Here is a 27,153-nt window from a genome sequence, read left to right as displayed (position 1 = left end):
ACCCAGCCATCACGAGGCAGAGAAAATCCCTGACCTCGCCGGGAATCGAACCCGGGAACCCGGGCGTGGGAAGCGAGAACGCTACCGCACGACCACGAGATGCGGGCCTTAAGGACATCACACACATCCGTGCCCGAGGCAGGATTTGAACCTGCGACCGTAGCGGTTGCGCGGTTCCAGACAGTAGACGTTGCAAGTGACGCGTAGTGAATCACTGTACAATTTTCAGGGCCGTATTTGTGATGTACAGACCACTTGGCTGAACCTATGCTGTGGGCATAACATACAGAACTAACATGCAAAAACTGCATTACACAGCAATGTTCTATTAAAAGCTTGTAATGTAGCATTTAAGGCCGATTATTCAAATCCGTTCAATTTTGTTAACCAATTTATGATGGAAAGAGCTGATGAGATAAAAAATAATGAAAAGAATTATCTGTTGGTACTTTCGCTTTTAAATTCCTCTTCTTTTCTGGCGATTAGTTTTTTTGGCGGCCTATAATTGTACGCTGCGCAACACAACTACAGGATCGCTTTTTCGAAAGCGCGTAATTATCTCCCATTGTGAAAGCCGAAATTGAAAACTTGGCTACAACCTTCCTCTGTAATGATACAAATGCGCGGCGCTCTGCGACGTCAGCCTCGGACATGGTGACGCTTCAAGCAGCAAAGGGTCATCAAATTCTGAGCTACATTTGAAAACTGATTGGGAAGCTAGTTTGAAACAAACTGTAAAATTTGTATCAAACAGACAGAGAGACAGACAAGAAAGCCACACGTTAATAAAAAGGAAAAGAATTTTACACGAAGCACCCTTCGCCGCACATCGTAACATGATTCGCGGAGTGTAGCAATAGCTGCAGTAAGTCTGCTATAACGGAATCGGCGGCCATCGTGTTAAGTGTGTCAGAAGATATAAAGCGGACGACGCGGGCTACCAGCAGAGCGTCATTAGGCGCCGAAGCAGTGACGTGGTGAGCCGTGACGCGCGGCTGACAGATGTGGAGACGTAGATAGCGCCACGTCCGCGGCAGTAGGAGCGCCAGGCCGTGTGACGACGAACCCGTTATCAGCGCGCTGCGGTTGCGGCGATAAGCGAGCCGCGCGCGGCAGTCAGTACGGAGCGGACAGCCATGGAGGCGGCTGCTGCAGGCGTGGGTGTGGACGTGGTAGCGGACGCGGCCGTGGAGGCGGCGCTGCGCGAGGCGCTCGCGGCGCTGGGCGAGGACGCGGGGGCGGCGGCGTCGCTGCGGGGGCGGCTGCAGGCGGCGCACCGCAGCACCGGCTCCACCGGTGCGCGCCTCAGCACGCCCCGCGGCCGCCGCCTCTACGTGAAGGTGCCCGCCCCCGAGGGGCAGCGCGTGTCCGCCTTCAGCTCGGCGGAGCTCTTCCACAACGAGGCGCAGGTCTACCGCCTCGCGCTGCCCGCCTTCGCCAGGCTCGGCGTCTTCACTGCCGCTCCCAGGTACGGCTCTTGCGTCCTCTGGCAGGGCCAGATCGCGACCTTCTACCACGCTACTCAAACACGCAAGGCAGTTGTTGGATCGTAGCTCAGAAGTAGAACAGAATCGTCAAGCTTCCCATCTTTTATTTACTTATTGTCGTATCAGAAACATCCACATTAGACACAGTTATGATTACATCACTTCTGAGCAAAACTTGGCTACTTTCAAAGCATTCTTTGTTCCTTGATGGTCATCTTCTGTGCAGAAGGCTGGACAGTGTCGGCATTGAGTCACACTAAACATCTTTTTTCGCAGTGTGGCCCCATCTTACCAAATTAACCTTCGATGTGCCAACTCCAGAACTCAGTCTATTCAGGGGCTTTCAAGTCGTCAGTTTCTCATCATATCCAGGAGACAGAGATTTTGAAACATTTTTTTTTTCAGCCTGGAGAAAGGTACGTCGTATCGTAGTTGCAACCTAGCTTCTTCAGGAGTGGTTCCCAATTCCGTCGATGTTCTAAGGAAACTCCTCCTCGACTTCAGTCATTGCGGGTGCGGTTCGTGCACATACAGAGGATGCTTTCTCTCCTGTCCCACTTTCATTCTTTCCTCATTCACAGTTATTTCTCTTGAACAGGGGCCGGTGTTATTCCTGTGACGTGGTGTGGACTGGAGTGGATTTCCAGCAACCTGTTACGATTTTGCAGTTTTCATTCGTTGAGAGCTATGTCCATCTGTTCGGCATGTACTGAATTATACCAAAAAGGATATGCATACTCTGCTGCGGAATAGCACAGCGCCATTACAGATGTATATAAAGTTTTAGCCACACTACCCTGATGAGACCGGGCCAGTTTCCGTAGATTATTCCTAGTGGAGACTTTGAATTGCAGTTCATGTGCAGTTCTTCTTCAAAGTACCAGTAAGAGCTCTATCAAGGGACACTACTAGATATTTTGATACCTGACCATACTGTCTTTAATTTACGACTACCTTCCCAGTTTCTCAAATGAAAAGCACATACTTGTGTCTTTGTGGGATAAAAGTTTCAGTTGGCTTCTGCTGTAGTGTCTCAAAATTTGTTTGAGGGCCTTCGCGAGGGTGTTCTCCACTCATTGAAGATCTGTGCTCAGGGTGGCTAGAACAAGGTGATCGGCATACAAACAGTTCTTGCAATTGGGATATGCTATTTCGTTGTTGTAGTACAGTTATACAGTTTATAATTTAATCTTCCAGCCCTAAGTGTAGTTTAGGAACGTTTATTTAACTCAATACTGCTTTCAGATTTATTACAAATCCATCTTCACGTCGGTCTTCCAAATTTCCTTTCTTTCGTCCTCCAGTCTCGTTACTGGTTTTGTGCACTGATACAAACAAAAAGTTTCCCGTTCAAAATTCTGTAAACTTGAGAGAGAGAGAGAGAGAGAGAGAGAGAGAGAGAGAGAGAGAGAGAGAGAGATATTTATTTTGACCTTAAGAAAAACATCCATGAATTGATTTAAGTTAATAAATCTTGAAATTTTGCCAAAATTTACGTGCCCTATATTTTCTTATGCATTTTTAACGTTAACACTTTTTTTCCAAGTACGCCATGTTAGCGCTGTTAAATTCTTTGGAAACTTATTTAAACGACGCATTCTTCTTACAGAAATTAGTATCACGCAAGTTTTTTGCCACATTTCATATTTTATTAATTTAATAACCATTTAATGAATGTTCTTGTGAAGATCAGAAAGAAGGAAAAAATCTCTTAAGTTTATGGAATTTGCACGAAAAATTTTTGTATATCTTAGTGCACAAAAGCAGTGACGAGTACAAAACAAGGCTCCAGGAGGAAAGTAAAACGCATTCGAATATGGATTTTTAATGACTCCGAAATCGGTAATGATTTAATTTAAATACATATTTTTAAACCATAAGTGTGGCTGGAAGCTCTTCTTTTTACAAAAACCCAATAAAAGCCGTTTCACGTAAGCATGTTACTCTGTAACTTACAAAATAAGTGTAGAAATATTTATTAGTTGGATATACATAAGGAACGTTACTGCTTCTGCGGAGTTATTTACATCTTTCCATAGATTTATAGCAACAAGTTAAATTTAGACTTTTTTCTCTCGTACAGCTAGTGTATTTAAACGTCTACAAATCAACTTAAATCATATTTCTATCAACTTTAGTGAGGATCTAGAAAAGTTCTATGGGTGGATGTAATGTGTTGTGCATAAGGGGCGGGATAAGGATGGATGCACTGGTGACGGAATGTTCATTTGACTGAAGTGTTGAACTGAGTGACCATTTTCCTAAGCGCACAACTCAGTGCGCCTTCTAATCGACTTGTCGGCATAAACCACGGCTGCTTCGTTCGCATCGCGTCGGCGTTCACCAGGCACCAGGAACATGTCAACACACTACCTGAATGTGTAAGCCGTGTGTATCATGCCGACATCCGTGGCAGACAGAACCTTCCACAGGCTATGCAATGATACATTCTTTAACCTAACCAAATGTGACTTCAGACAGTGCTTGGAGGAAGCCTGTCGCTCATTGACATCTGCTACCTTGCATATAGTCCGCAAGTCCTTTGAAGGCGTATGTTTATGAAAATAGTCACACTTTTGAACACTTCACTTAAATGAAAATCCCGCCCTCTTAAAACAACCAGCAACGTACAGCATTAAGTACTCACTTCTAAGACATTTAATGTTTCTAACTCGCCAAGTAAAATTGATATTTGTTGATTTGTACACGATTTAAATACATCAGCAACAACACACAAAATGCAATATTCAAAAATTTATAACTTGCTGTAGCTCTGTGGAAAATAACTAAACAAGCTATATTCACAGGTCCGCAGAAAGAGTTAAGTTTCTTGTGTTCAAACAACTAAGTAAATATTCCTTTCAGTTAGAACTTTTCACTGTAACTTACAAAGTAATCTCAAACATCTTGTATAATTAGTCGGGAGCCGACCACATCAAATCACAAGTAGTTTTTGCGTCTCAAATACTCTTGATTCAGTCTGACATTAATCCATACTGACGTTGTAAAAGCGAAAGTACCTCAGTTTACGTTTTCACGACCATTTTTTTTTAAATTTGGTATGGTAATAGCTTGAACACCGAGAAAGTACATAGGCTGCTTTATTTAGATAAAAACTCTCCCTAATGCGGTAATGCCCCATTAAACATAAATCATATTAATAATTATTAAATTTGTCGGATAATGTAGCCTAAATGTTGCATAGCATGATGCATACACGTGAGGCATTTTGTGTGTGTGTGTGTGTGTGTGTGTGTGTGTGTGTGTGTGTGTGTGTGTGTGTGTGTGTGTGTGTGTGTGTGTGTGTGTGTGTGTAAGGAGGGGGGGGGGGGGGGGAGAGACCGTGGCAGGGTGCGACGCGCATCACAAGCTATGCTTACCCGAACATGCCGACAAGTGAGTGCAACTGACATTATTGCACATATAATAGCTTCCTTATTCTCACTAACCATAACAAAACGACTGATATGAGAGCACAGCCGCTGGTAACAGTTAGTACTGAGCAACGCATCTTAGGGCGTAAACATATTGTCGTTCATTGAATACTCACAAAAAATGTGTACTTGAGATCGCGATATTACCGTTCTTCTTTGACAAGTTAAACTGAGGTTCTGATAGCATAAGGTACAGGTAACGTTGCACGATGTTACACATGTTGCCAAGGCTGTTTCGACTAAGCTGCAAAATTTCGCTGGGGAGCTGTTACACTTCCTTCATACAGTCCTGATCTTTCTCCCCATGCGATTTCCATATTTTTGGAGGCTTGAAGAAAGAAATTCCTGGCAGTCGGTCAGTTTCAGACGAGATGGTTCACGCGTGGGTAAATCATGAATACGTAAGCAACAGCAAAAATAGTTTTTTTCCATGAAAGCATTGACTGTCTCGTTTCACACTGAGATAAACGTACTAAATTAAGGGGGTTACTTGCGAAATAATAAACGGTTTACGTAATTTTTATGGTTCTGTCTCTCAAACTGTAAAAAGGGGACCCGAACAGGATCGCATTATTGTCAATGTGTCTGTCCGATTGTTAAAACCCCTTTTTCTCAGAAAGGGGTGGACGTATCAACATGAAATTTATGTCCATACTGAGGTCTATGGTCCCTTGGTGATGTAAAAATTTTAAGCTTCTATGTCAATGCAATCAAAAGATATGGCCATTTACGTCACATATCTTGACACTCGAAAACTCACGCATCAAAACCTATAGGGTACTTGCCGTTGGCCTAGAATCATGGAGGTGGCAAAAAGGAAGATTTACAGTTCAACCAAAGGAAATAATCCGAAAACTGTAAACTTTTAATTATATTACACGAAAAAATATTTATTTTGTCATATGTTATTCGACATCAAAGTCAAAATTAAAACGATCTGCGTTCAGACAAGCAATGACTCTTCTTCATATGACTCATTTGGAATTTAATCATAATCATCAGATATCCAGGAGCTCTTACTGCATTTTGATATGGCGTTTCAGGCTGTAACTATCGAGGAGAGACTGTTGCGGTGAAACTTGAGACTAGCCCGTGAATATTTCACATATAACTCGAAACGCGATATCTACGTGGAGTAATCGCTCCTGGATATCTAATAAATTCCGAAGCGATTATTACAATAATAATGGTCGCCTGCCTATTACATTACTTTGTTGTATTTATATTACTGAAATTAAAACATTCTCGAAAATCTGGGAAGCCCTGAGACAGATATCTTTTCAGTATCAATGTCGATAATAGCTAAAAATGGTAGAGATTATCAATGCCTGGAATGGACAAACTGTCTATACATAATAAAGTTTGTACGGAACCGACAGTGCGCGATTCCTACTTGCAAGTGGGCAATTTTTTCCATCTCTTTCGTTTTTATTCGACCACTCCTTATGCTTTAGGCTACAATTTGTGGTACAAAAACTTTTCTATACACAACAGCACCATCCATAAACTTCCTGGCGCAGCTTCTGACATTACCCACCACACTATTTTTGTCCATGGTGAGCAGTAGAAGTCGGAGAACACACACCCGACGAAATAGCCACATTTTGAAAGTCTAGCAGAATTCTGTTGGCTAGGAAGTCTTTGATCACATAACTAGCCCTACATTGCTTCAGTTGCTACTTCGGCCATAGCCTAAGCGCTAAACCACATACAGCGCCTCCGGAAATGAAGAATCATTTTCGATTCTACTTCAACTGTCTCCTGAATCTCATGGTTGCACAGGTGAGCTGTATTTATAAGATACTTCTTTCCGGAATCGAATTAGATTTCTAAACTGGAGGTAAAAGATCGGTACCTTTTAGAATTTTTACAGGCAGTCTGCATCTACAATTTTATCTACTCTCCAAACAATTGAAGTACATGGCAGTGGGTACTTTACATTTACCACTTCCGATTTCACTTGCTCATGAGCACCAAATGACTGGCCTCTTAAATTATCTCTAATTAGATCAAGCTTGCCTTTGTGTGCCCTGCGTCACCGGTATCTAAGGGGATGTAGTATATTCCTCGATAACTCACTTAATGTTTGTTCTTCAAACATAGTACGGAGGCTTACGCGTGACAGTTGGCGTTCGTCTTAAAGCGAATGCCACTCTCCCGTGGGTCGAACAGGTATTTTAACATCCGTTCTGCCCTTCTGTGTATGTGGTAAATTTTCCCTGATAGTCATATGAGTCATAAGTCACATTTGAGCTGTGTTCTAGGATCGGTCGAATATTTGTGTCAGAAATCTAGTTAGTCGACTCATAACATTTTTCCAATAACCTACTACTGAATATACGTGGCACACTGAGCAGTACCCTCTGTCATCCACGTAAATGCTTTGCGTAGACGTGTAGACTCCGTCACCACTGATATTGCAGTCAAACATAGGTTTTATACCGTTAATGGTATTTATGTTGTAACTGCATTTATTACAATATAATGTCCTTAAGAAATGGATGCATGTCTGAAGGACTTTGTATTGCACGTAAGAGGGTTTCTGTATAAACACACGCTGTGGCAATTAATTGTAGAACAACGCTTTTTCTTTTTTTTTTTCACGAATTTATATTTTGTACCAGCCTCATGTCAGAGCAACCTCAGACCTGAATTATCTGCTGAATGTATTCAAATCTGTTTTCCTCTACAGTTTTTGCCCTCTTACGGCTCCCTGTAGTAACATGGAAGTCACTCCCTGATGTCTTAACAGATGTCCTATCATCCTGTCCCTTCTCCTTGTCAGTGTTTTCCACATATTCTTTTCCTCTCCGATTCTGCGCAGAACGTCCTCATTAGTTTCCCTACCAGTGCACCTAATTTTCAACATTCGTCTGTAGCACCACATCTCAAATGCTTCTATTCTCTTCTGTTCCAGTTTTCCCACAGTCCAAGTTTCCCTACCATACAATGCTGTACTCCAAAGGTACAGCCTCAAAAAATTCTTCCTCAAATTAAGGCCTATGTTAGATACTAGCAGACTTGCCTTGACCAGGAATACCATTTTTGCCAGTGTTAGTATGCTTTTGAAGTCCTCTTTGCTTCGTCCGTCATCGGTTATTTTGCTGCCTAGGTAGTAGAATTCCTTAACCTCATCTACTTCGTGCCCATCAATCGTGATAAATTTCTCGCTGTTATCATTTCTGCTACTTCTCATTACTTTCGTCTTTGTTCGATTTACTCTGAATACATATTCTGTATTCATTAGACCATCTATTCCATTCAACAGATCATGTAATTCTTCTTCACTTTCACTGACAGTGTCATCAGCGAATCGGATCATTGATACCCTTTCACCTTAAATTTTAATTCCACTCCTGACCCTTTCTTTTATTTCCATCATTGCTTCTTTGATGAACAGATTGAACAGTAGGGGTGAAAGACTATATCCCTGTCTTATACCCTTTTTAAGCAGATCACTTTGTTCTTGGTCGTCCACTCTTATTGTCTCTTGGTTCTTGTACATATTGCATATTACCCGTCTCTTCCTACTTTTCTCAGAACTTCGAATATTTTGCACCATTTTATACTGTCGAACGCTTTTTCCAGTCCACAAATCATATGAACGTATCTTGATTTTTCTTTAGTCTTGCTTCCATTATCATCCTCAACGTCAGAGTAGCCTCTCTGGGTGCCTTTACCTTTCCTAAAGCCAAACTGATCGTTATCTAACACATCCTCAATTTTCTTTTACGTTCTTCTGCATATTATTCTTGTCAGCACCTGTGATGCATGAACTTTTAAGCTGATGGTAAGATAATTGTAGCACTTGTCTGCTCTTGCAGTCTGTGGAATAGTGTGGATAATATTTTTCCGAAAGTCAGACGGTATACTGACACTCATACACTCTACACACCAACGTGAACAGTCGTTTTGTTGCCACTACCCCTAATGATTTTAGAAATTCTGGTGGAATGTTCTCGATGGCTTATGCCTTATTGATCTTAAGTCCTCCAAAGCCGTCTTAAATTCTGATTCTACTACTGAATCTCCTCTCTCTTCAAAATCAAAATCAACTCCTGTTTCTTCTATCACATCAGACAAATCCTCTCCCTCATAGAGATCTTCATTGTACTCTTGTCACCTATTCTATGCTGTCTGTCATTCCGACCATCATTACTTTTTAGATTTCTTCACACTTTTCGTGCAGCCATTACGTCTTCGCTTCCCTGCACTTTCTATTTATTTCATTCCTCGGCGACTTGTATTTCTGTATTACCCTGAACATTTTGTATTTCCTTCTTTCATCGATCAACTGAAGTATTCCTATTTTCCATAATTTCTTCGCAGTTACCTACTTTGTAGCTATGTTTTTTTCCAGCTTCTGTGACTGCCCTTTTTAGAGATGTCCATTCCTCTTCAACTTTACTGCTCACATGACTACTCTATATTGCTGTATGTACAGCCTTAGAGAATTTCAAGCGTATCTCGTCACTCCTTAGTACTTCTGTATAGCACTTCTTTGCAGATTGATTCTTCCTGACTAATCTCTTAAGCCTCAGTCTACTCTTCGTTACTATTACATACTGATCTGAATGTATATCCGCTTCTGGGTACGCCTTATAATCCAGATTCTGATTTCGGAAACTCCCTCTGACAATGATGTAAACTAACTGAAATCTTCCCGTATCACCCTGCCTTTTCAAAGTCTACCTCCTCCTCTTGTGATTCTTGAACAGAGTATTCGCAATTACTAGCTGAAATTTATTACAGAACTCAATTAGTCTTTCTCCTCTCTGACTTCTTGTCCCAAGCCCATATTCTCCTGAACTGTTCACAGGAACACACTATCTGCCCTATCTTCCTATTTATAACGAATCTTAATCCCATTATACCAATTTGTGCTGCTGTTGATATTACCCTATACTCATATGGCCAGAAATCCTTGTCTTCTTTCCATTTCACCTCACTGACCCCTAAAATATCAAGATTGAGCCTTTGCATTTCCCTTTTCAGATTTTCTGGCTTCCGTACCACATTCGAGCTTCTGACATTCCACACCCCAACTCGTATAAGGTTATCCTTCCGTTGCTTATACAATCTTTTTCTCATGGTCGCTTCCCCCTGGGGAGTCCCGGAGTCCGAATGGGAGACTATTCCGGAATCTTTCGCCAATGGACATATCACCACGACACTTTTTTCATTTACAGGCCACATGTCTTGTGTATACATGTTACGTGTCTTTAATACAGTGGTTTCCATTGCCTTACGCATCCTCATGCCGTTGATCATTGCTGATTCTTCCGGCGTTAGGGGCAGTTTCCCATCCTAGGGGCAAGAGAGTGCCCTGAACCACCCCCTCTTTGACAAGGCCGTTAGCAGAATGAGGGTGACTTCTTATACTGGATGTCTTGACCGCCAATGTTGATTATTAATCAAAATTAAATCGGTGGTGGGTTTAGAACCGGGGACCGAGGATGTTTTGATTATGGATCAAAGATACCACCCCTTTTTTCATTTTGTTCGTTGTGTTTGGTCGTTGCGGACGTTACATGACATCCGTTAAAGTTCGTTGTTGATCCTTTAACTCAGTTTTTTTTATTACAGGAGCCTACCAGCGCTCTGACCGAACACGCTGTGCTACCGTGTCGGCATCCCTAGAATAGGGGTTCATTTAACAGGGCTAAAATGGCAACAAATGCTTACTTCCACGAACGTGAGAGTATTTGGATTGTGACTGCATGACACTAAGGAGGTTTTAACCGGCACTGGCGGCGTGCTAGGACAGCCTAAGTCCTATACGAGCATTCAGAGATGGATTCAAGGATGTGATACTTTTTGGACATTTTTGCTAGCACGACACCACATAATGAGGCGACACGTCAAATGTCTATCCTCTTTTGCTAACTACACTACTGGCCATTAAAATTGCTACACCACGAAGATGACGTGCTACAGACGCGAAATTTAACCGGCAGAAAGAAGATGCTGTGATATGCAAATGATTAGCTTTTCAGAGCATTCACACACGGTTGGCGCCGGTGGCGATACCTACAACGTGTTGACATGAGGAAAGTTTCCAACCGATTTCTCATACACAAACAGCAGTTGACCGGCGTTGCCTGGTGAAACGTTGTTGTGATGCCTCGTGTAAGGAGGGGAAATTCGTACCATCACGTTTTTGACTTTGATAAAGGTCGGATTGTAGCCTATCGCGATTGCGGTTTATCGTATTGCGACATTGCTGCTCGCGTTGGTCGAGATCCAATGACTGTTAGCAGAATATGGAATCGGTGGGTTCAGGAGGGTAATACGGAACGGCGTGCTGGATCCCAACGGCCTCGTATCACTAGCAGTCGAGATGACAGGCATCTTATCCGCATGGCTGTAACGGATCGTGCAGCCACGTCTCGATCCCTGAGTCAACAGATGGGGACGTTTGCAAGACAACCATCTGCACGAACAGTTAGACGTTTTTCAGCAGCATGGACTATCAGCTCGGAGACCATGGCTGCGGTTACCCTTGACGCTGCATCAGACAGGAGCGCCTGCGATGGTGTAAACGACGAACCTGGGTGCACTAATGGCAAAACGTCATTTTTTCGGATGAATCTAGGTTCTGTTTACAGCATCATGATGGTCGCATCCGTGTTTGGCGACATCACGGTGAACGCTCATTGGAGGCAAGTATACGTCATCGCCATACTGGCGTATCACCCGGCGTGATGGTATGGGGTGTCAGTGATTACACGTCTCGGTCACCTCTTATTCGCATTGACGGCACTTTGAAGAGTGGACGTTACATTTCAGATGTTTTACCACCCGTGGCTCTACCCTTCATTCAATCCCTGTGAAACGCTAAATTTCAGCAGGATAATGGACGTCCGCATGTTGCAGGTCCTGTACGGGCCTTTCTGGATACAGAAAATGTTAGACAGCTGCCCTGGACAGCACATTCTCCAGATCTCTCACAAATTGAAGACGTCTAGTCAATGGTGGCCGAGCAACTGGCTCGTCACAATACGACAGTCACTATTCTTGATGAACTGTGGTATCGTGTTGAAGCTGCATGGGCAGCTGTACCTGTACACGCCACTGTTTGACTCAATGCCCAGGTGTATCAAGGCCATTATTACTGCCAGAGGTGGTTGTTCTGGGTACTGATTTCTCAGGATCTATGCACCCAAGTTGCGTGAAAATGTAATTACAAGTCAGTTCTAGTATAATATTTGTCCAATGAATACCAGTTTGTCATCTGCATTTCTTCTTGGTGTAGCAATTTTAATGATCAGTGCTGTACTTAGGTAATATTTTTTAAACACGCCCCGCAGTAGGAACCTCCGCGGTGAGCAAACCTGAAAGGTGCAGCTCTATACTCATGACCATCGAAGGAGTTCCTGTTCTTCCCATTTTACTGTGTAACAAAAAGTGGTTAAGGCGACCGCTCACGACAAGTGGGAAATCCGGGTTAGAGTATCGGTACGGCATAAATTTTTATTGATCAAGAGTAGCTGAACAAAAATACATTCACAAAATGTGAATCAGTCTCATACGTTTCCTCGTTTTGTGTAGTGCATAGTTTTACATTCTGAGCATTTAACTCGACTTGCCAATCTTTACATTTCTTTGAGTGCTGCGCACGTCCTGATTGAAGATTTGTGTAGCTTTTTTTTAGACAGATAACTGAATCATAATCACCAAAACCTCTCGGCGTATTACTGTCTGCCATGTCAGTAATATACTCGTACAACATGAACAGAAAGGATCCGAGCACACATGAAGTTACTTCATCTGTTGATGACTCCAACAGAGATAACATTCTATGTTGTCTCTACAAAGAAAGCCTCAATCCAGTCACAAATTTCGTTTGATACTCTACTCGTTCTTACTCTCTGTAATACTGTGTCTACCCAATGTGCTCGATTCTTGGCTTTGAGCACGTCATGTGAGAAAAGCGCGAGTTGATTTTCACATGACCAATGCTTCCGAAATCCAAGCTGGCCGCTATGGAGGAATTACGTTGAGCTCAATATTTCAGATTTTGCGTCAGACAGTGTCAATGGTATTGGACTGTGCTTTTGTCAAACACCTTTACTACTATTCTTGTAAATGGGTGTGATATGTGCTTTTCTCCAAGTACTAGACGCCGTTTTTTGTTTGGGACGTCTACGGTTTTTTATGGTTAAAATGCTGTAGAATGTGTGTAAAATGTGTGAATGATTCAGTCGGGCTCTGCAGCCTTGTTTGATTTGAGCGATTTCAGTCGTTTCTCAGCACCACTGAAGTTAGTGTCTAAAGCAGTTATCTTTGTAGTGGTGCGGCAATTAATTTGAGGCAGTATTTTTGTATCTTCATTAGTGAAGGGGCAACGGCCTTGCCGCAGTGGATACCCCGGTTCCCGTCAGATCACCGAAGTTAAGCGCTGTCGGTCGTGGCCGGCACTTGGATGGGTGCCCATCCGGGCTGCCATGCGCTGTTGCCATTTTTCGGGGTGCACTCAGCCTCGTGACGCCAATTGAGGAGCTACTCGACCAAACAGTAGCGACTACGGTCACAGAAAACTGGGAGAGCGGTGTGCTGACCACACGCCCCTCGTATCCGCATACTCAGCTTAGAATGACACGGCGGTCGGATGGTCCCGGTGGGCCACTTGCGGTCTGAAGGCGGAGTGCTTAGTAAAAGAGCATTTGGGAAGGGAGTTCGGCGATTCTGCGTTTGCTTTGCTGCCATAGATTGCGATTCCCCTGTCAGTCATAAACGTCTGGACAGTAACGTTGGTGCCACTGACAACCTTTACACATGTTCTTCAATTTATTGCATTTTGTGAGGGGTCTCCCTATAAAATTCTGCTGCGGTAGTCGTCGAAGGCTTCACGCGATGCCCTTCCGAAAGCCAAATGTTTCATCTAGCATTTGATCAGTTTATAGCCTTATGCTCTGTTCTACACTTACTGCTCTGTACACTTATCGTTCTTTAGAAGTTTTTTTTTATAGAAATTGTGTACCATGCAACGCCCTTCCCATCATGAACAGTTAAATGTACTTACATAGCCAGCTCTTGACCAGATGTTCTAGACTTCAGCTACAGCTTCTCTGCATCCTCTTGCTCAGAAATAAATGTTTATAATGTTGCTTCTTAGTGTTTGCCAAGACTTTCTCTTTAAATAGTTTACCGAACTTGTAAATTATTCTGCTTGTTTTAGTTACTCGTGGTCACCGATGCCGTTTACATTAAGGACGTCTTCAAAGAGCTCTGGTCTATTTCTTGCCGTTACATCTCGTATATCTCTACTTTGAGTGGATTTGTAAACTATCTATTCTGTGTAGTTTTCAGAGGAGGCATTTAGTACTGTTTCGCAGGATGTCTTCTCACTCCTACCGCTTTTGAACTAGTGATTATCCCTATTGATTGCTGGATGATCAATGTCTCCTCAAATGACAAGATGATTTGTAAGGACATATTCTAGCAAGCTGATGTTTACTCTTTATTTTTCGGTTACATCTACGGGTGGGTCTGATGGTCGATAGAAATAACTAATTATAAGTTTATACCCCGTTGACTTTGGGACTTGCTTTCTCTTCTATACAGCTTCAGTTATATATCCCCAGACCTCTTACTATCTGAAGCGAAGCAAAGTATTTTTTTCAGTACCGAATTGTAGATGCAGTAGTCAAGACAGATGTTTTTCACTCTGAACGATGGCGGTTCAGATACCCACTGACCATACGTGTTTTCTTTGCTCAAGGCGAATGCTGATGTGGTTCCTTTGAACAGTAAAATGCTGATTTATTTCCCTATGATTCTCGAAACCGACGATGTAATCAGTCTCTAACGACATCATCGTCAACGGGATGTTACCAATCAATCAGCCTCACCTTTGAATTGCCCTGTTGTTTAGGTGCCGTGTTCTGTACGGTCAATGTCAGTCACTGACGTGAAAATGCTTGCGGGAGCTGGGACACATTTTGGTGTAAAATATAACCACTTCAGTTCAGGGTAAGGAGCTTATCTGTTGACACTGTCGTGTGAACAATGGTTTCTGCACGAGATACAATGTGGTCTAGACAATACCAGAAACCAAACGCAGAGTTTCTGGATAAATCAAATGTCTAAAGTAGAGGTTGGCATTGTTCGTAAACTAAGTACTAGAATGTTCCAAAAATTGATCTAGAATGTATAAAAAACGAAAAAGGAAACTTTAAGACAGAATCAATCGAGTACACATACGGAGAGGGTAATGTGTAGAAAAGTCTGTAGCATGTCTTTTCTGGCAGTGAACGAAATATGTTGAAATATTCCTAAAGAGGTGAGAGTTTAAAGTCTATACTTCTCAAAATCCAGATGCTTCTAACAAATTTTATTTGAAACGTGATAGTCTCACATTAATTTGCGTCCATGGGTGTAAAGAGTTACGTGAACACTCTAAGACACATCGAACACTATAGAATGATTGAAACATAAACATATTTATTTAAAAACATACAGTATTAAATGGTGCGCAATGCGCCTTGTGCGGTCAATGAAGACACCGTCAATACCGAAATTCATTGTTCCTAAACAATACACTTGTGTTGAGATAAGGGTTCATATACATCCCAATAATCGCGAAATAACTGATGTGCATAAATATTCTGTACCCTGAATGAGATTTTCACTCTGCAGCGGAGTGTGCGCTGATATGAAACTTCCTGGCAGATTAAAACTGTGTGCCCGACCGAGACTCGAACTCGGGACCTTTGCCTTTAGCGGGCAAGTGCTCTACCAACTGAGCTACCGAAGCACGACTCACGCCCGGTACTCACAGCTTTACTTCTGCCAGTACCTCGTCTCCTACCTTCCAAACTTTACAGAAGCTCTCCTGCGAACCTTGCAGAACTAGCACTCCTGAAAGAAAGGATATTGCGGAGACATGGCTTAGCCACAGCCTGGGGGATGTTTCCAGAATGAGATTTTCACTCTGCAGCCTGGGGGATGTTTCCAGAATGAGATTTTCACTCTGCAGCGGAGTGTTACTTTTTTGTATGAAAACTTTGTTACGTTCAGAAGAATACCTGTGTCTTCTCAGTGAAACTGTTTCACGTGCTTCTTGTTAATTACATAAAGCTTTCTCAGACATATGTTGATTCATTTCTAGTTTCAGTTTGAAGAAGGTGGAAGAAAGTACGGCACAGCATAGACAGACAACTTTGCACTGGGACTCGGTTCGTTGTTCTGGTACAAATTGTTCAGCAATTTTTCACAAGTCCTCTTTCCTATTGGGGAAGCTTCTTGTCTTTTAGTATACAAACTAAAATACCTTCGCAGAAGAAATGTCAGCAGGACAAGCGTTGTTGTAAACTGTGAAATGAAGCGCGCAACTGAAAATATGTGCTTGAAAATGACCCACGGTTGAAACTGGTTAACTGTACGGATAACAAACAGATTACAAAATGGTTCAAATGGCTCTGAGCACTATGAGACTCAACTGCTGTGGTCATAAGTCCCCTAGGACTTAGAACTACTTAAACCTAACTAACCTAAGGACAGCACACAACACCCAGTCATCACGAGGCAGAGAAACAAACAGATTACAGCCTACTCGGACCATGTTTCCATTGTCAACCCGCCACGCTACAGCCTGAACTACTAATATTGACTCACTTACTGTACTAACAATGAGACACTGTTTGTCCCAAGGACTTTGCTACCCCTGTACTCGCCCCCAGCCGCCCCCTCACAGCGGACTTCCCACGGTGCAATCACAGCAGCAGTCCCACTCCGACTCCCAAATATCATTACATCGTAGACTTCATGTTCCAACGTCCTTCGTACGTCCATCTAGACATATTTTCCTTAACACAGTCCTATAGTCACTATTACTATTGTCATTATTATTAGTATTATTGTTTAAGTCATCAGTCTTCTGACTGATATGATGCGGCTCGCCACGAATCTCTCTCCTGTGCCGAACTTTTCATCTCTGCGTAGCTCTTGCAACCTACGTTCTCAGTTATTGCTGGATGTATACCAATCTCTGTCTTCCTCTACAGTTTTTGCCCTGTACCGCTTCCTCTAGTACCATGGAAATCAGTCCCTGATGTCTTAACAGATGTCCTATAATTCTGCCCCTTCTCCTTGTTTTTTCCACATATTCCTCTATTCTGGCCAGAACCTCCTCATTCCACGCCTTATCAATCCACCTAATTTCCAACATTTTTAGCACCGCAACACATCTCAAAAGCTTCGATTTTCTTCTGTTCCCGTTTTGCCACAGTCAAAGTTTCACTCGCATAAAAGCTGTTCTCCAAACGCATTTTCTCAGAAATTTGCTCCTCAAATTAGGGCCTATGTTTGATACTAGAAACCCTTTTTGCCGGTACTAGTCTGCTTTTGATGTCCTCGTTCCGTCCGTATTGGTTATATTGCTGCCTAGGTAGCAGAATTCCTTAACTTCATCTATTTCGTGACCATCAATCATGAAGTTAAATTTCTCGCTGGTCTCATTTCTGCTACTTCTCATTACTTTCGTGTTTGTTCGATTTACTCTCTGTCAGTATTCTACAGTCACTAGACTGCCCATTCCATTCAGCTGATCATGTAATTCTTCTTCACTTTCACTCAGAATAGCAATGTCATCAGCGAATCGGATCATTGATACCCTTTCACCTTGAATTTTAATTCCACTCCTGAGCTTTTCTTTTACTTCCATCATGGCTTCTTCAATGTGCAGATTATACAGTAGGGGAGTCTGTCTTACGCCTTTTTTTAACCTGAGGACTTTGTTTTTGATCTTCTGGTTTTGTTACCTCCTCCTGGTTATTGTATATATTGTTTATTAGCCGTCTTTCCATATAACTTCCCTTCTATTTTTCTCAGAGTTTCGAAAATCTTGCAGTACCTATATTTTCGAATGCTTTTTCCAGGTCGACAAATCCTTTGAACGTGTCTTGATTTTTCCTTAACCTCGCTTCTATTACCAGTGGCAATGTCAGAACTACCTCCCTTGTGCCAATCAGTACAGCGTACATAAAATTTATTCTCGCCTGTAAATAGAACCTTGTTCAAGAAATGTTTTCGGCAATGCTGTCATTAACCTAAATTAAAAAAACAAGTCTGTGTTCTCGTTTTGATCCCAAAGTACGCCGGCCGGTGTGGCAGAGTAGTTCTAGGCGCTTCAGTCTGGAACCGCGTGACCGCTACGGTCGCAGGAATGGATGTGTATGATGTCCTTAGGTTAGTTAGGTTTAAGTAGTTCTAAGTTCTAGGGGACTGATGACCTCATAACTTAAGTCCCATAGTGCTCAGAGCCATTTGAACCATCTGATCCCAAAGTCTTTCACTCGAGATTCGTGATAAGCCACGACCAGTCAGAAACCCGCTTGGCTTAGAAAGGAGGCTGTTATGTTAAGTATTCCATTTTTTGATGACGCGCGATTGTACTTGAATCCTAAAACAGAAAAAATTTGATTTTTCCACACAGAAGAGTCGTCACTTTTCTAATTATTTGTTTCTATATGATTTCCTAGGCGTTACATCTTATGCTCAATTTAGGTTTTACATGTAACAATAAGAGTGTAAACCTCGCTCAGGGAGACTAAACGGTCAGAAAACACATTTTATACACCGAAACATAGTGTCCCAATGCATAAAAAATGCCAGGTAATAAACGCTCAAGATATTTGTTAGGAAACACACGTGTATGTAAATGAATGTAACAGACGTACGAGCCTAAACATTATGATCACCTGCTTAAATCTGTACATGAAATGTATTCGAATTTGCTATTTTGGACAACCATCAGCAGTATAATGGAATGACAATGAACACTTGTGCCAGACCGGGACTCGAACACTGATTTCCCAGTTATCGGGAGCGGTCGCCTTACGATATGGCTATCAGAGCACGAATAACGACAAGATCTCTACTTCCATATATCGTCAATGTACTTCATAACGGCTGTCGTCGCCCCAATGCCTTTTCCCGATAACATGCATGCATCGTAATCCGGAGTAACATAGGCACTGCAATATCGTGAATGCCCACCTTTGGAACGTGATAGCTCAGCAGTCCTTCGTGACATGGAGTACACAATTTGGTAGATTCCCGGTGGTGTGTTGCACCAGATGTATAATCACGGGTTTCGCAATTCCCGTAAATTACGGACCGGTTGTTCGTGTGCGCGGAGCAGGCACCCGATAGAGTCCCAGATGTATTCCGTCGGGTACAGAGCAGGCGAATATGGTGGCCATGACATCTTCAATTCACTAACAAGCTCCTCAAACCCTTTCACCATGATTCTTTGTGACACAGACAGTTAGCCTAACGGCATGTGCCATTACGATCTGGGGGGATATCAAGCCTGAAGGGCTGCAGGTGGTCTGCGGCGATGTTCACGTAACCCTTAGTCTTAGATTGCTGCCACAGTTCCCGTGGCAGCGCAAGTGAGTGTTCTCCATTGCATAATACTGATCCACCGGCCTGCATCCGTAGTGCGGTGCTTGTGAGCAGCCATTTGTATGGATGATCGTGTATCCGAAAGCGGCCACCGACCCGCTGTAACGAGAAAAAATCCGGCCACGAGTTTCCATTGATCCACAGTCAAATAATAAAGATCACGTGTCTGTTACAGTTGTAAATGACGATGTCATTGGGTCAGTACATGAACACGTAGAGGTCGTTAGATGCGGAGCCCCTTATTCTGCGCCCTGAACGGCCTCCTTCGAAACACCTGTTCCCTTGCGAAGCCTGAGCTATTGTCAGATCTGACACCATCGCAACCTGTCCTACTTTATTGAGCGGGCAAGCCTCTCCACGTTCTGCTTCGAGTCGCGGATGTTCTACGTTTTGTCACTTACTCGTGGTTTCATCGTCCTTCAGTCATTTTCCTTAGACTTTCAAGACAGTAACAGCCGACAAGCTTCCCCGTTTCCCAGATGCCTGTTCCCAGGCGCCGGGACACAACAATCTGGTCTTAACCAGTCACAAATATCAGTGTATTTCCCGATCTGTCACCCGTATCGTCTCTAGAGTGGAGCCCCCTTCGTCTCTGCTCTGAATAAATCTTTTTCTTAGAACACCAGATGCCCATGTTACTGACAGTCGTCATTCAGTCTTGCGGTGGGAAGTGGTCATAATGTTTTGGTTCATCAGCGTAAGTTTACTCGGAAATATATTGTCCTGTCACATTAATACGACCACCTGTCAAAAGCCTGAATATGGTCCCAAAGGACAGGGACATAATTGCGTTGATGCATTTTGCCTTCCAGAATGATCACCCACGGGATGCTACGAAAACATTCCCCGGGCAATAATGCTTTGTCCTCTTGCCTGGATCCTTCCGACGATTGTTGCAAGGTGTTTGCTTTCAGACTTTTCATGCCGTACGCGCCAAGGGCCATCTGTCCAAAGAAGCATAAATTGGTATTCATCAGAAAGGCTTAGTGCACGTCCAGCTGAACAGCAGTCCGCATGGGTGAATGAGCCAGCCGCCTAATGCGGAGGCCCATACCCAGCAACGTTCACTGGACGCTGGTTGAGGGGACGTTGTTAGTAGCCTATTGGTTCGTCCGGGCGGTCAGTTGCAGAACGATTGCACGTCTGCTAGCCCACAAACATCTTCGTAACCGTCGTTCACGCTCTCATCTGTGGCCCTTGGAGCTCCGCAGCCGCCTCTGCGCCGGTTTTAGATGGCGCCATTTTGCCGTGCGTGGTAGTGCATCCACGCCGGCATGCGAACAGTTTACGAACCTAGCCGTTTCGAAAATGCTTACTCCTTTAGTCCGAATGCTAATGATTATGCCCTTTTGCACATTAGATAATCCGGTCTGTTTCCGCATTACAACGACTACACTAGAGGTAGGCAAAAGTTTTTTTTTTTTTTTAAAACATGGTTTCCTTTTAGGTCATCAGTCTTCTGACTGGTTTGATGCGGCCCATTCCCTGATGTCTTAACGGATGTCTTATCATCCTGCCCCTTTTATCAGCGTTTTCCACATATTCCTTTCCGATTCTGCACAGAACCTCCTCATTCATTACCTTATCAGTCTACCTAATTTTCAACATTCGTCTGTAGCACCACATCTCAAACGCTTCGATTATCATCTGTTCCGGTTTTCCGACAGTCCATGTTTCACTACCATACAATGCTGTACTCCAGACGTACATTCGCAGAAATGTCTTCCTCAAATTAGGGCCATACTTATACCAACAAAAGCACAGTTTTACAGGACGGAAGTTGATGTCAGATTCGATTAATGACTGGGATCTACTTCGGCACTCCGGAAGCCACCTTAATGTGTATAATGGTTACTTGCGGTAGGTATGGCTAGCATTTCACCCTTATCCTGTCCATTCGCGAATACTTGATGGATTTGTTATATATGCAGAGCACTCAACATTGAGGTCGCAGCGCCCTTAGTGAAATATTCCGAAATGAATGTGTCTAAGATGTTTTAAATCAAGTTTTAAACAGTAAAATGTGAGCTAGAAATCTGATCCACTCTACTCCACTTTTCACTCATTTGCACTCAGACTTTCACACGCGAGTAGAAACTTCGCGAGACTTTGTCCAAAATTATTGTGTAAAATGCATAAAAAAAACACCATACGAGAGGTACACACTCGCAAACAGCGTGGAGGGAGAGCCCTATAAGCTCAACTTTCTCTGATAAATTACCCGCTTCTCTCTCCCCCCCCCCCCCCCCCCCCGCCCTTTTCCATGTCAGCACGCGCAGTAGCGTAAGACATAAAAAAACAGATATTGTTGGTGGAAACGTAGCCAAATATGTAATAATCCTGAGGGATACAATACGACAGACTGCAAATCTGATACAGGTAGTCGAGTAGTCAAAGGCTAGAATACTTCTTTCTCTTGGTCTTCTTTTTCACCCTAAAACGTGGAATAATGGTTGTCTCTTATTTTATACAAAATAGAACATTTATTGCTTGAAAAATGGTTTAATTCAAATATGACTTGGAAAAACATAGCAGAAATACGGATGAAGTAGCATCCACATCACTGTGTAAAACTGATAAGACAGTCCTGTCGCTTACCAGAGTGTCTCCTTGGAGTACCATTTCTGCTTTATATTCTTTGATGCGTTACGACAAGAGCTTCACGTAAATAACATTTATTGTGCAGATTCATGGATGCACGTACTACCGTTATTTAATGTAGCAATGTTTTTAAAATAAACGTGAGGCATGGGGAAGCACTTGGACCCGAATCAACTTCTTGTAGAACTAATTTCCAAATTCATTAACTCTGATATACATGCTCCAGTCACGTTAGTATGACCATCGCCTATGTTAGACGTCAACGTGCAATAATCACTCACAGATCGCAGGTGACAGAACCAGCAATGGAGGGTATGTAGAGAGTGTTGGGGGGAAGGGGGGACGCGGGAAAACAGTGCAGATACTGTCGTAATGGGGAAACGGCCGATTTGTCTGAGGTCCAAAAGGACAAGATCATTGGCTTTCCGGCCAAGGGCGGAAACATTTCCGATTTGTGAACTGTTCGTGAGTCGCCGTGGTTAAAATATACCGTGGTTGGCAAAATGGCGCCAGCGCGGATGCAACTGTGGTGCTGGCCATAGATACAGTGGTGAGCGATGTGTACGGGCAAAGACACGCAACTATTGACCAACTGACGGCCCAGATGAACAAAGTGGTCCTCAACGACCGTTCAGTGAACGTTGCTGCGTATGGCCCTCCGCAGCAGGCAGCTTGTTCGTGCACTACTGCTGACTGCTGTTCACCGGCGACGAAGTTTGGAATCTGAACGCTACCTTAATGGCGAAAAATGTCCTTTTCAGATGAATCATATACAGGGTGTCTCAGCTATCTTGTCCACCCAAAATATCTCTGGAACAATAACAGATATTGGAAAAAGACTTTCACCGGTATCAATGTAGGGCTGGGGCCCATGAATGTACATATTTGGAAACATTCTAAAACGAAAGCATATGTGTTTTTAACACACACTTATTTTTTTTTGAATGGACCTCCTATATTTTTTCTGCAGCAATCCATAGCATGACAAAGCACATACACAATGGCGTTGATTGCATCGCAATATTCCCATTACATCACGAGATATCAAGACGCGAAGTTAACGCTTGAAACACCCGACATGCGCTCCCGCTGCTGGCGCACGTTTAAAAAAACGTAAGTTTGTGTTAAAAAACACATATGCTTTCGTTTTAGAATGTTTCCAAATATGTACATTCATGGGCCCCATCCCTACATTGATACTGCTGAAAGTCGTTTTCAAAAAATGGTTCAAATGGCTCTGAGCACTATGGGACTTAACAGCTGTGGTCATCAGTCCCTTAGAACTACTTAAACCTAACTAACCTAAGGACAGCACACACATCAATGCCCGAGGCAGGATTCGAACCTGCGACCGTAGCAGTCGCGCGGAAAGTTGTTTTCCAATAGCTGTTATTGTTCCAGAGATATTTTAGGTGGACAAGATAGCTGGGACACCCTGTATATTGCTCCATCGGAAAGATGGCCTATGGCGTGTTCATCCTGCACCAACCGTTGGACCGGTTCAGGTGGGAGGAGGGAGTTTTCGTGGCATTCCCTGGGTGATCTCGTCATTCTGGAAGGCGCAATGGGTACCACAAGTATGCACCTATCCTTGGGCACCATGTCCACACTTACGTGCAATTTATTTTTCTCCGGTACGATATCATCTAACAGGAGGACAGTGCAGCGTATAACACACTCGCAGTGTACGTGTGTGGTTCGAAGAGCATCAGGATGAGTTAACGGTACTCCCCTGGTCACAACTCCCAGGATTTATACTCAATCGAGAATCTGTGGGCCCGCCTTGTTAGAGCTGTCGCGTCGTGGATTTTGCACCGAGAATCCCAGCACAGCTAGCCACGGCATTGGAGTCGTCATGGCTCCACAGCCCTGTCAATACCTCCCAGAACCTCACTGACTCTTTTTCTGCACGTCTCGCAGCGGGCCGCGATACAAAAAGCTCGTTATTCAGGCTTCTGACAGGTGGTCTCATTAATGTGACTGTTTAATCGAAGACCTTGAGACTTCGTGCTACGTAAGTTGTTATGACCAATCGATATGTGTAGTGGTGTCAAATATTAAAATAAACGTGACTGAAATAGTGAATCAGTAATCATTGGTGTCTAATTAGCCACAGGTCTTAAAAATCAGAATATGCTATGGCGTTTTATGTGCATCTGTGTACGAATTGTTGATGTCTATAGTGTGAGGCCACTGTCGGTGAAACTACAGCTTTGCACAAATTGTATTGGATTGGCCTGATTTCGATCCCAACCTTCATCAGAATGACTTAGTTACCTATTAATCTTTTAATCAACAAAGGAGAATAGTAAACCTATAAGAAACCTCAAAAAGCACTGGAAGTATTAAAAAACAAAGTATTACGTAGATTGAAATTGCATGGAAAGAAAAGCAAAAGCAATATGAGCTGTAGTACTCAACTCAAATAAATAAGTTATTTTGTAAAGCCCACATTAAATCGTCGAGAAGAGCAATCCGCTAGGACTGACATCAGGCTGAGAGATCTGTCGACTGATTTTTTTCGCCGCTACGTTGGAAAAGCGCAGTGCGCGCCACCTGTTGGGCGCGAATTGCGTAGAGTGGCGTAAACTAAGAAAAGTCATATTTAATTTAAGTTTCACATCGTGTCAAGTAGTGAGGGCGATTTGAATTATGTTCATAAAAAATTATTCGCCAAGGTCGCTCTTAAGGATTTTTATAGGTTCAGTTAAAAGGCTTACAAGCTATCTTGACGTATCTGATTTTTTAAGAATAAAATAGTCATCTTAGAACAGTCGTATAGAGAGACCTAGGTTAATAACACAAGTATAAAAACGGGTAATAAATGAAATATACAGGAAATGCTGTAAAATGAATTGGCAGCTGATACACGCCATCTGTCCAGTGCAGATAGCATTAAAGCCCTAAAGCTGAACAGAATTAACATAATAGGATTAAGAGCTATGGAATGCAATGAAAGCAAGAGGACGAAAACTATTTCAGAACTCTTTGAAACCGATTCAGTCAAAGAAGAGCGTATACATAGTTGCGAAAGACGATTGAAACCAGTTACAAATTATTTAGCAATCGTAGCTGTTCATTGAGAATGAGACCATCATTAACAGACATAGTTAAAAATTTGCAGTTCGTGAATATCAAGCTTATAACCCTTCTGCAAAGGGAACTTTGCATCCACGTCTTTCCTCTAGCAGACGACGAATTATGTAGGAAATGGTCCCTAAGTACGGTAATGAGGAATTTTTTCCTTTGGTCACTACCTTTAGAAGCGACATTGACTAAAGTAGTGACTTTGCTGTTAGTTTTTGCTTTGAAAATATTATCGCTAAGGGAGGTCAAAAACCGTTATTGTCTGCGATAGTTTTTATTAAATTTAGTTCAACTTTGTTTTCGGGTAATGAAGGCGTTGAAAGAGCTCGACGAACGGCTGAATGGAAAGAGACTTTATTAGACTGGGGATATGTTGATCCGGAGGGTAAAATTTGTTCTGTATTTTTTTTAAAAAAAAAGGCCAAGAAATATTATCGTTAATTACAGTTAGAGTAAGATCTAATAATTAAGGTGACGATTCTTATTTTCTAGTCCATAGATGAAGTTATTTTTTCTTGAAGTTCATTAAAAATCATAAATAAAAGATCAATTGCACTATTAGATCCGCTGTAAACGATCGTCTGCCAACCTTCGACTCTGTCTCCCAGTAACCTGAAATCTGTGTATGTACAGTAGGTTCAGTGCAGCACAGTGGACGCCAGTCTGGTGGAAATGAGTCCTGTTTGCGTAGTGTGCAGTGGCCAGAGGTGGGCTCGGTGTGGACGCAGGAGTATTGATCGCAGCAGAAGCTGATAACGGTCTGGCCGACATACGCCGGCGCCTCGGCCGCCGCGCCACACAGTTGCGTAAGGCTGGCTGGCTGGCTAGCTGTTCCGTGTGGCGAGCCAGCCGGCGAACGGAACAGGACGGAAGTACAGACACGACTGAGGAGAATCCTACCAGAGACCGCTTGCTACTTACCAACGTTTTCGATTTAGGCCGTGGCATGTAGCGGGATACGCCTCTGCTGTGCGCAGCTACTGAGGTTACAGGGAGAATGTAAAGCAACTTGTTTAGCTTCTAAAGGCTGGATGACTACTAGCGAACCCAGCAGCGCTTCGCCGTTTCTAAATACGTTTTGGAATAGTACATACGTCCTTAGCTTCTTCCCCTCTCTTTGTCCTCCTCCTCCTCCTCCCTCTTCCCCCTTCTCTCGAGCGAGGTGGCGCAGTGGTTATACACTGGATTCGCATTCGGGAGGACGACGGTTCAATCCCGCGTCCAGCCATCCTTATTTAGGTTTTCCGTGATTTCCCTAAATCACTCCAGGCAAATGCCGGGATGGTTCCTCTGAAAGGGCACGGCCGACTTCCTTCCCTAATCCGATGAGACCGATGACCACGCTGTCTGGTCTCCTTCCCCAAACAACCAACCAACCCCTTCTCTCTTTTCACCTCCTCCCCCTCCCCCTCCGCCCTCCCCCTGCTGTTGAGGTATAACAACAAGATAAGTACCGACGACCTTCGTAATTAGCTACCATCAACTAAACAATGCAGCGCAAGTGCTACACATGGTAACGGGGCTCCAAACTGAGTCAGCCGCTGATAGCAGGAGTGTGTGACCAGAAAGTGGCACCTTCTTCTCAGTCCAGTATACAGGCACAACGGGAGCCACGTGCCGGCTAGGCCGATGCCCCGTGGCGTTGGCCGGATCGACCGCCGGCGAGGGAATTATGAGGGGGGAAGATGACCTCTGTCCTCCTCCGTGTGACGGTCTAGCAAACAGGCTTATCGTAGACGGTCTGAACATCTCTCACGTAGAGGTTTGGGGCAATCACCGATAAATAAGCGGTCCGTCATTGTTGAAAGTAAGGGGGTCCATTGAAAACGAGACAGATGTAAAAAAAAGTAAATAAACCTTTTATTATTTCAAAAGTAATCGCCTTTACTGTTGATACTTCTATCCCACTGTGAGACAAGACGGTTGATGCCTTCATGGAAAAATCTCCTCAAGCGATTTCCATATTTCTGGAACCCTAGAGAAAGACATCCGTGGCCGTCGATTTGCTTCTGTCGAAGAGGTGCACTCCTGGGTGCGATCAGTTTCCGTAGGCGACAGCAGATATTTTTCCATGAAGGCATTGACAGTCTTGTCACGCAGTGGAATAAATGTATTAACATTTATGGCAATTA

The 27,153-nt window shown here is 43.3% G+C and overlaps 1 protein-coding gene and 1 pseudogene across 1 annotated transcript in view; both read left to right on the top strand.

The window, feature by feature from the left end:
- Positions 1–1,136: 1,136 nt before the first annotated feature.
- The window catches only part of LOC126176426 (uncharacterized), a 104,877-nt gene continuing 78,860 nt past the window's right edge, over positions 1,137–27,153 (top strand). The window contains exon 1 of the mRNA XM_049923583.1: positions 1,137–1,468. Coding sequence (XP_049779540.1) covers positions 1,137–1,468 — 332 coding nt within the window. The remainder of the gene's footprint in view (positions 1,469–27,153) is intronic.
- On the top strand, positions 13,265–13,382 carry LOC126177503 (5S ribosomal RNA; annotated as a pseudogene).

This window comes from Schistocerca cancellata, chromosome 3, assembly GCF_023864275.1.
Source record: "Schistocerca cancellata isolate TAMUIC-IGC-003103 chromosome 3, iqSchCanc2.1, whole genome shotgun sequence".
Taxonomy (NCBI): Eukaryota; Metazoa; Arthropoda; class Insecta; order Orthoptera; family Acrididae; genus Schistocerca; species Schistocerca cancellata.
The sequence above is the reverse complement of the archived record's forward strand: the minus strand, read 5'-3'. Positions and strand labels throughout refer to the sequence as shown.